General features: G+C 32.7%; 1 protein-coding gene across 5 annotated transcripts in view; it reads left to right on the top strand.

Annotated features, from left to right (window-relative positions):
- The first annotated feature begins 3,379 nt into the window (after positions 1-3,379).
- The window catches only part of LOC106475218 (glucosamine-6-phosphate isomerase 1-like), a 12,123-nt gene continuing 4,484 nt past the window's right edge, over positions 3,380-11,018 (top strand). The window contains exons 1-5 of one of the 5 annotated variants that reach the window (XM_013935915.2): positions 3,380-3,495; positions 5,193-5,350; positions 6,053-6,154; positions 7,062-7,244; positions 10,127-10,311. In XM_013935915.2, coding sequence (XP_013791369.1) covers positions 5,227-5,350; positions 6,053-6,154; positions 7,062-7,244; positions 10,127-10,311 — 594 coding nt within the window. In that variant the 5' untranslated portion in view covers positions 3,380-3,495; positions 5,193-5,226. Of the gene's footprint in view, positions 3,496-3,994; positions 4,407-4,551; positions 4,744-5,192; positions 5,351-6,052; positions 6,155-7,061; positions 7,245-10,126; positions 10,312-11,018 lie in introns of those variants that run through there. The other 4 variants (XM_022379390.1, XM_022379389.1, XM_022379392.1 and 1 more) reach the window with 4 other exon arrangements.

Raw genomic sequence — 11,018 nt, 5'->3', positions numbered from 1 at the left:
GACCGTCAAGAAGTGACGGCAACAATGGAATGTAGTTGAATTGCAGACAGAGATAGAGACGGACATTTGGGTCGAGCGCGTGTGTCGTTCGTTGTGAATTATAGCGTTTGTTTAAGTTATAGCTTGACCGTGGAAATTAAGTAAATTTCAAAGTTGTATTGAGAAAGAATAAACTAGTTTTATTTAAGAAAGGACTTGTGTCGCTAAAGTTTCATCGGAAAGAAATTATACGGGAAATTAACTAACGACCAGAGACTTAACAATACATAATCTCAACAAGTGGAATAAATATGTGATGCACAATAATAGGATGGGTCATAGTGTATATTCAACTAGGAACTCATACAAGCTAAGAACTTAAGGAATTGGTGAAATTGTTTAGTACTAGGACTAAACAGTTAACAAGTTCTTACACTCACAGATGTTGTAGATCTTAATGTAAGAGTTAGTAAAGTAACAGCGGATGTATATTTCGATTTTGGTGGGTTAGGAACTTGTTTAGCTAGCTGTTTTATGAAATTACAGATAGTACATTAATATCCCTCAAAAGGACCGTTTATTGATTTGATTTGTCTTCTTTGAAATTTTGAGCTGCATTTTTAATTATTCTCGTTTAATAAATTTACTAGATATAATTAAATGTCCTTTTCCCCCTTTGTTAATTATAAATGGAAACCATGGTTAATATTAATAAGTTACATATTAAATATATGGTTATATATGAAAGCATTTTTACTGGGCCACCAAAATATTACTAAGTGGACCAAATGTTAGCCATATTAAAAATTAAATGTGTATTTTTGGTTTAAAGAAGTTATTAACAATGTCAAAAACAGCAAAAAGAGAAAAAATGGACTGGACATAGGGCATTTTTTCCAAGCAAAACAGTATAAGTGTTGATTGAATTGTTTTTGATAAGAGAAATTTGTAATCACAACCAGAAGTATCAGACCATTGCCACCCCTTTGAAAAGTATTAAACATACTAGATAATTATGATTGGGACATAATAAAACTTTCTTTCTATACCATTTCTTGCTTTACAATATGTCCACATCTTTCATTATAAAATATTATCTAACCTAGACAACAATACCTTAACTTCAAACAGAGTCTGTACAACTATTTTAAAGAAGTGCCTCACTAGAACTTCATTCTTCCTCTTCTTATCATTAATTATATTATTATTATTACTACCATTATTTCATCTAGTTTTCCACACATACATGTAAAGTAAGAATCCCTATAAGGTGATTTAGAAATAGATGTTTACTGTGGTACCTGAGTTTGGTATTTATTTAGGAGTAGATGCAACAGCAGGCAAGTTTGAGCAGCAATGCCACAAAGAGAGAGGGTATGTGTGTGTATGTACAGACAAGGAGGCTAATGTATCTTGAGGCAGAATCTACAGAGTTAGGACGGTTGGAAAGAGATTATCTTGGAAATACCCCACGTCAGCCAAACCCAAGTTTCTTTATAGATCAAACATTGACAAATAGGCCTCTCCCTTTTCAGACATAATTGTTCAAAGGTTTTTATTGGCTTCTCTACAGCCCTTGTTTGAAAAGAGTGTTTTGCTTTTATTGCACAAAAGCTTTCAGAAGCCAAAACGTCACTGTTTGCCAAAAAATGCAGACCCTGTGTTTGTATCCTGAAAAAATCCAAGAGGGATTTGCAAAACATGTTAATTGTCAATCGTTTAATGTAGTGGTGACAACTTATGTTCAGGAGGAATACCAACAGACACCCGGCTCTCTAGTGCTTTGGCATCACAGCAACATGGGGAAAATCTTGCCTATTGAAGATTATAAGCACAGTGCAGTATTGGGCATTGCAAGGTTGGCTTTTAGAGGTCACGAAGAAAAGGAGGGGAATCTAAGCCAGCTACTGAAGTTTAGATCAGAAGATGATTCCAAATTCTGTATGTGTTTGACACATAATCAGAATCATATCTGCTCTAAAATTCAAAATGAGATCCTGTGTTTATTGTTCAACTCCATTGTGAGAGATATTGCAAAGCAAGTCAGTTCTATGCCACTGTTGCAATATTCAGCGATCATTCAGGCACTGAACAAGAGCCAATCTGCCTCTGCTTTGTGAATCAGGATCAGATGCCACATGAAAAGTTTGTAGGTCTCTATGAAATGTCTTCAAGAACAAGAGAAAGAATATCCAAGATTGCCACTAATGTCTTATTGCTTCCGAATATAATCCTTTTTTTCTTGGGCAAACATACGATGATGTTAAAAATATATCAGGCCAATACTTTGGTGTACAGGTTTTTTGTTGTTGTTGTTTTTTAAAGAAAAGAACAGCCACTAGCTTTTTATGCCCATCGCAGTCCTCGTTGTGTAAATTTCATTTTTCATGCAGTGGAGTAGTATGTGTCAAGGAATAGCTCTGGAAAGAACGTATTTGATAACAACTGTTGTGGTGTGAATACCTACAGCTAGGGTAGCATGATTATAATAAATTATATTTATCATAGAACAGTAGCATTAGACGTATTGTATTTTTAAATAATACATTCTTAATTCGATCCCTTAGGGTGTTTCCAAAAAAGAAGAGTGTATAATAGCATTTCGACTGGGATTCTATTCACCATATCCATTGCCGACGATGCATTTCACTCAATACCAGACTTCATCAGATCGACTGTGGTACAAACTACAATAAACATAGTAGTGATAGGAAATTTATTTACATAAGAGTCATACTATTGTCTTTTGACAAATATAAATGTGTTTATGCTTCTGACATCTTACTTTATTCTATATTTTTATGAATTGCTTTAATATTTTCCATTTATTTTGATTGAGTTTAATGAATCCAACACTAATTTAAAACTACTACACCTTTAGTTCCTCGTAGATATAATTATGCAAAAGCTGTTTTCCACTACGCCTTTAAAATTGAAAAAAATACATATATGTTTTCATTGGAATAGCATAACATTTACTTTTTATAAACTTTATATTTCTAACTAGATTTTATTGTATTTTTAAACAAAGTTTTAATTTCTTTTCTTGCACAAAATGTCGTTCTTTATTCTAGATGATTATCGATTAATTTGTTTTAAAATTGAAAAAAAAATAAATGTTTCTATGGTCGTTCTTATTCACGTATACCACCTCCAGCCACGTGATCGTGAACCAGTCAGTAAATGACGAAAATAAAAAAAAACATTTCATTATTTCTAAAATGTTGCATTTTCGCTATTACATCACATAAGAGCATCAGGATGGTTAATATTTGTGTAAATAATTAAAAATAAAATAAATACATATGTATATAATATTAATATGTCATTGTAAACTATCGTAACTTCCCAAGGTTAAACGCAACAAACTAAAAAAGTCAATATATCAAGTTTAGTTCAATGAACTTACAAACGAGTTCTACGGCTTTAACCATTGGATGAATACATTAGAATCAACATCAGTTGCAACAACGTAGTTAATAGTGCTATTAAATCAACTTTTCGAACAATTATATGGTAAGATACTTTTATTTTCACTAAAACTTATGTATGACATTCAGGAAAGTAATTATAGTTCGTTAGTTACCGTCTTAATTAATTGGTTAATCACTTCTTTGATGCAGTTAAAACTAGAAGATCAGATGAATTGATCATTACTCAGAAAGTAATGAGTATTAATGCGGAAAGCCTGGAACATAATTTCTTTTTTAAACGTAGACCTGTATTTAATTATTTGTTGAAGGTATACATAATTTTATTTTCATGGAAATTTAAGAGTACGGAATGACAGTTTTGATTAATTAGTTATTTTTAATAAGAACAATGACGTATGTTTCTTTAGAGACTGATTGATATAGATCAAGTTATTATTTAGTAGTGTATTAAAAACAATGTGCCCTCCAGCGACTCAACGGTAAATCTGAAGATTTATAACGCTAAAAAATCGGGTTTTAATAATCGTTATACCATACGTGATGGGGGTGGTCTTAAGTATCTCTCCCCACTCAGTATTCACTATAAGAATAAGTCCATCTACACTACACAATAATTTATCGCTTTAAAAGGGTATTTATATGAAATACATGTCTGACAGCCTCATCAAGTGACAAAATGACGTCTTACTATGGAACTGTTTTGCGAGTGTGAAACCAACTATTTACGCAACCAAATGAAGAGAAGTAATGAAATGGCACTATATTCAGAGGAGCAAAGTAACTAATTAAATTTCGATGTCCTGAACACGTGAAAATAATTTCACAGTAAATATAGAAACCGCAAAGGAAGATCACCCGACTCTCCCTGATCGGTACAATGTGATCGAAACTGACCAAGAGAAGATCGAATTACAATACCGGTGGTGGACAAGCACAAATAGCCCTTTATCAGTTTGTGTAGCTATGCGCTTAACTAGAAACAAACAAAAATAAGTAATGTATTGTTTGCTACCTTTCTCAAGAGGCTTATTTTATATAAGCTATAGTCTGAGTTGAATCACAAAGTTTCTTATTATTTTCTACTGTAATTATCATATAGTATGAGATAATACTATTGTTTTTGTACACTGGAAACGAGCCACAGCTGTAACTTCCTATTAATAGCCAACATAGACACACTTCCGTGTTGCCATTATGGTCTGTTGTGTATACACGATGCCAGTAGTAACCAAACTTTCCTAATCAGTCCCACTTAATTAACCTCCTTCCAAAAGATACATTACCAAGTTCTTTGTTTTGTGATTTATAATTTCTGGTATAATCATGAGTAGTTAAGTACAATGTGATATTTTTAGTCATGGTTTGTTTTATGTACAGTTGTTGAGTTGAATGTTTTAGTTTTTACATATTTATTTAAGTATATCAGAGTTTGTTACAAGTACTTCAAGTGATTTACTGATAGACTTAAGAGCTTTCATGAGTTGTTTTTTTACTAAACGTAAACCTGACATGTAGCCTTTATGTAAAGATATGGATTTCATATGTTAAGGTTATTCTGAAAACTTAATTATCCATTGAGAAATGTTTAAATGCAAGCTATAGTTGATAAAGATGCTGACTATTATATATGTGCAAGAATCATATCATTAGAGTTGTATCAATATTTAAATAATATCTTTTTAAATTATCTAGAATCAATATAATAGCAGTATACATGGTGTCACGACATTTTCACTTACACTTCTTATATGTATTCTGACTCATCTGATTTCGTCTTAGTGCTTTTCAAAAACAACTGGTGTAGAAAATAACAATGAGGCTGGTGATTCTTGACTCTAATGATGATGTTAGCACTTGGACTGCCAAGTATATTCGGAAGCGAATTCATCAGTTCAATCCAGGACCAGATCGTTACTTCACTCTTGGCTTGCCAACAGGTATTCATACATTTTTATACATTACATATTATAACAGCATTGAACAAAATAATGTTGTGAGAGGTAACCCAATTACAAATATTTGTGCAAGAAATTTAGCATTCAAGGTAAGTATACATAGAGATACAAAACATATAAAATTTAAGACAAGTGTATGTAGGAGTATAAGAAAGATAGAAATAATGAAAGATTCATGAAATGAAACAATAATAACAGATTCTTGTAGATACACAAGAAATACAGCAATAAAGACAGGTACAGGAAATGAAAAAATAAAGACAGGTTCTTGTAGAGATACAAGAGATGTAGCAATAAAAACAGATTCTTGTAGATATATATATATAAGGAGTATAGCATAGAGACAAGTACAATAAATGTAAAAGTAAAGACAAGTTGTAGAGATACAAGAAAGTATAGCAATAAAGACAGGTACAGGAAATGAAAAAATAAAGACAGGTTCTTGTAGAGGTACAAAAAATGTAGCAACAAAAACAGATTCATGTTAAGATAAAAGAAATGTAGCATTTATAGATACGTGTTGAGTTTGAAGTTGCCCGAGGTAACAAATCATGCACTTTTAAGGAAATATGTGATCTGAGTTATGTTTCATCAAAATGTGCTACATTGTTAGAATAATTTTATCAGGAGAGTGTTATTTAGAAATCTCACAAGAACAAATCTTTTTTTTTTGTTTGTTTTCAGGAAGTACTCCTTTAGGAACCTATAATAAGTTGATCGAATTCTACAGAGATGGAACTCTGTCATTTCACTATGTGAAGACATTCAATATGGATGAATATGTGGGTGAGTGTGTGTTTTTATAGGCATGACTAGAAGAGCATGTAGATTAAACACAGTATAGTATGTTGTAAGTTCATACTTTGTGTAAATGTAGTGTTTGTATGAAAGCTGCATATGTTTAATATCTTTGGGTGTCACTAAATTATTGGTAAAAATATAAGGAACCTAAAGTTAATTTCAACCCACATTTTAAGTTTGAATTCAATGGTTGTGTGGTATATGAACATACGATGCATTTCTGTCTTTTTCTATTATAATAGTATTTATTTACTACAGGTTCCAAATAACACATGGTCAAGATTGCTACTAAGTTCACCACATTCTAACTACCTTTGTTCCTTTGTCATTTTCTAGAAGATAATACCTGTTTTGCCCATGGAAGTCTTGGCTCTAATGCTGCATATTATGTAAGAACATTGACAGCTAATGTTCTTCAACAGTGGTTCAGGTGATATCTCTAGGTTATAGCCTTCCCTATGCTTGAATGAGAATGACCAGTTATGTGGTAATGCTTGTCACTTTGGGTAAAGGTGATGACTTGAAAATATGACATCCAGTAGAAGTAACATTTCTATATTTTACAACAAGCACATAACTTTTTTTATGAATTAGTAAAGATTGTTCATTTTGTGCATTACCATGTGTTTTTCTTTCTCAGACTCAGTTAGTCAGAGATTCAATATTATACCACAGTAGTTACCATGACCCATCACCTTTAAGTTAGTAAAGTTCAACCTGAATGTACTACAATGGTTCTAGTAAGACAAACCATTTCTTATACTAGAAATATAAATAACCCAAAAGTGACTCATATTTGTTAATGTATTAAATACTTACTTTTTTATTGTTGCAATGAACTAGTGTTAAAAAATCCTTATTATATCATACAGATATGATGCATTTATTTTAGGATTACCAAGGGACCATCCTCAAAGCTACCACTCTTTCATGTGGAACAGCCTCTTCAAGCATGTAGATATTCAACAGGAAAACACTCACATTCTGAATGGAAATGCCCCTAACTTGCAGAAGGAATGTGAAGAATTTGAGAAAAAAATATCAGAGGCAGGAGGAATAGAACTTTTTGTTGGAGGTAAACCACTGTTATAGTAGATACGTTCACAGTGATATGGTTGTTAGTGTTCAGATTTTCTCATATATGGAAATGTGTTGCAGATAATTTGGTAAAATGCATATATATACAGAATGCACCCATTGGTTACTTAAGTAAGGAAGCACATTATGGTGTGGCCATACCTGAAGAAGACAGACTAACATTCTGTCGTAACATGTATGTAGTATGTTCCCCCCAAAATAAATCACTTCATTAGGCACCCATTGCTGACTAGCTGCTTTCCCTCTAGTGTATCACTTCAAAATTAGGGATGGTTAGTGCAGATAGTTTTGAACAAACATCCAAGAAAATCAAACCCAACTCTCAGAACCAACTTTTAGTAAAACTAGTTATAACTGTAGTATCTTCTGATACTTTCAAATTAAAATCTACTAAAATGACCAGTTAATTTCATCATTATAAAATATTAAACCTTCCTGTGGAATTATACAAAAATAATGTGATTTTGTGTTAAAATTCCAACTCTTCTAATCAAATTAACTGATAATTATGTTGATTTCACATAATGTAGCCAAAGCTGCTGAGAAGGTTCACATTATATGAAAGAAATAAATGATGTAACATACAATACCATTTTGTTTAAATTTGAAAACATAGTCAACATTAAAGGTGTAGTCTGAAGTGTATAATGTTATATTGAATATTATTTGTTCTGAGTTTGTAAGTCCTACAAAATGAAATATTTCATTTATGTTTGCATACATGTTGCTCATTAAAACTAATGGTTACCATTTTAAACATAGAGAGATGGTTTTCTTGTAGTAATAATTATACATATTTTACCTTCTAGAAATAATTAACTTTGTCATTCTCTGTAAAAGATACCTGTTTTGCCCATTGGTGGCAAGACTGTAATGCTGCATGTTGTGCAAGAATGTACGCAGCCAGTGTTCTCCAATGGTAGCTTAAGTAATATCTTAATACTATAACCTCTCTTATATTTCAATGGGATTGATCAAAAGTGACATCTAGTGCAGGCTCCAGAAATTTAAAATTTGAAAGTAGAGAAACAAAGAAGCGGTAGAGAGATGAGCTTGGATGGGGAAGGGGGGGGGGGATAAATTAAGAAGCTCTTAAGGCTAATCAGATATTGGGTAATGTTTTTTGGGGTGGATTTTCCTTGTGTATGGTTGTATTTATGAAGATTTAACTTTTACTAGTCTATGTAATAATTTTAGGGGAGGTAAACAAATTTCAAGGATGGTGCCTCCCTTAGCATTGCTACTGTGACATAGATGGTATACATGTCCTGATAATTTAGTATATAATACTATGATCTCTTGATTAGCTTTTGTAAGCTCAAGCTGTCGGTTTAAGTCCTTTCTTTGTAAATAGTAATACTCTCCTAAAGTTTAACCTTTAATTCTTATTAAACATCTTTATATGTTGTTAGGAAAGTTTAAGAGAGATAGCTATAAAAGTGCTGTCCTTCATTCTATAAACAATTTATTTTGTTTGGGAATTTTTGTAAATCTAGTCTCTTTCTTAAAAGTCACAGAACTCAGAATTACTTCATAATGAATATCTTGATGAATCTCCTGTTATTACCCCATTTTTCTAAAGTTAACTCAATTTTACCTAAATGTACCACAGAGTGATAGGAAGGAGAAAATTATACAGAGGATACCACATTGCAGTTTTCTGCTGATGTCTGTTACTGTTGTTTACTTGAACTCTTGCATTATTAAGTTTTAAAAAAGATTCTTGCTGCTGAAATAGCATTTTCCACAATTCAAAGGACTTACAACCATCAAGAAGAGTTGGTCACTGAAGGTTGATGGTTGTATAAGAGAGATGTTGGGTGTATAAGTCCTTTCCAGGACGTTAGAGTTTTGTTGATGCTGTGAAGGTCCATAACTTCTTTCTCATTGTTGCCACAGAATTGAGAAAGAGAAGTGGTAAGTTCTTCCCCTGAGAACTGCCCTCATGCAAGGGAAGCAGAGACAACTGTGGTATCTGGGAAGTGGGAGACTACCTGGGAAAATCCTAGTGAGACTGGAGGTGCTGTTGGGGGATAATATGCACCAACAGGAGCTATCTCACTGACAGGTGAGAAAGTGGGCACCGAATGGTGAAGTAAGTGGAACACGGAGCAGTAATGAGCCTTTCAAACATTCAACCAAGTTTTCTTTGGTGATCATTTATCTTGTGAAGCATGAAAAGAAAAACATGCACGTTTAAGGTGACTCTTACATGGTAGCACATTACCAGACCATGCCTAATGAGAAGTAGCTTTGGAGAATAACCTGAGAGGCAGTCTTTGGAAACTATTAGGGTATGCATCAAAGTGTAATGAAGATATAAGTATATGACAATATATATGTGTATAAATAAATATATCTGTGTGTCGTCGACGCAGGTATATAAATGTCACCTAAAGTTATTCATGAGTGTTGAATAATACAAATGGATTAACTGCACAAAGAATACAACATGTGAATGGATTTGATCTGGATGTTAAGACTTTGTGTTACAAGGTTAATTTTGGTTACTGTGTTATTCTCATTAATAATGGTGAGAGAATGCTTTTACTTTGGTATTGAACTATTTGACAGAAAATGAAACCACTGTTTCACCTTTTTGTTTGAATATTTATTCAAAATTATTAAGCTATTTTACATAATGTGATAAAATTTGTATTTTAAATGGTTTATTATTGTTGGTGAGCTGCAATGCTTTTACATACCTGAAATTTTCTTAAAAAGTAAATTATGATGTGAAAATTAGAATTTAAAATTATTGGTTCAGTTCAAGTTTTATATGTGAAATACAAATGGTTGTTTAATTACTTGTAACACTGATGAAATGCACGTCAGTTATTTTGAATGTTTATTTATTAGGAATTGGTCCTGATGGCCATATAGCTTTTAATGAGCCAGGATCAAGTTTAGCATCTCGCACGAGAGTCAAAACACTTGCTATGGATACCATTCTAGCAAATGCACGTTTTTTTGACAATGACCTCTCGAAAGTACCTCGGCAAGCTCTGACTGTAGGTGTGGGAACGGTCATGGATGCTCGAGAGGTTTGTGTATATACTGGATCATATTGATTCACATAAGTAATGACAGTTTTGTTTGTAGAATGTTTTGTAGATGTAGGAACGGTCATGGATGCTAGAGAGGTTTGTGTATATACTGGATCATATTGATTCACATAAGTAATGACAGTTTTGTTTGTAGAGTGTTTTGTAGATGTAGGAACGGTCATGAATGCTAGAGAGGTTTGTGTATATACTGGATCATGTTGATTCACATTAGTAATGATTGTTTTGTTTGTAGAGTGTTTTGTAGATGTAGGAATGGTTGTGGATGCTAGAGAGGTTTGTGTATATACTGGATCATGTTGATTCACATAAGTAATGATAGTTTTGTTTGTAGAGTGTTTTGTAGATGTAGGAGCGGTCATGAATGCTAGAGAGGTTTGTGTATATACTGGATCACGTTGATTCACATAAGTAATGATTGTTTTATTTGTAGTGTTTTGTAGATGTAGGAACGGTCATGGATGCTAGAGAGGTTTGTGTATATACTGGATCACGTTGATTCACATAAGTAATGATAGTTTTGTTTATAGAATGTTTTGTAGATGTAGGAACGGTCATTGATGCTAGAGAGGTTTGTGTATATACTGGATCACGTTGATTCACATAAGTAATGATAGTTTTGTTTATAGAATGTTTTGTAGATGTAGGAACGGTCATTGATGCTAGAGAGGTTTGTGTATATACTG

Source organism: Limulus polyphemus, unplaced genomic scaffold (assembly GCF_000517525.1).
Source record: "Limulus polyphemus unplaced genomic scaffold, Limulus_polyphemus-2.1.2 Scaffold8239, whole genome shotgun sequence".
In the NCBI taxonomy this organism is placed as follows: Eukaryota; Metazoa; Arthropoda; class Merostomata; order Xiphosura; family Limulidae; genus Limulus; species Limulus polyphemus.
Note: the sequence above shows the minus strand (reverse complement) of the source record. Positions and strands in the feature narration are given on the sequence as shown.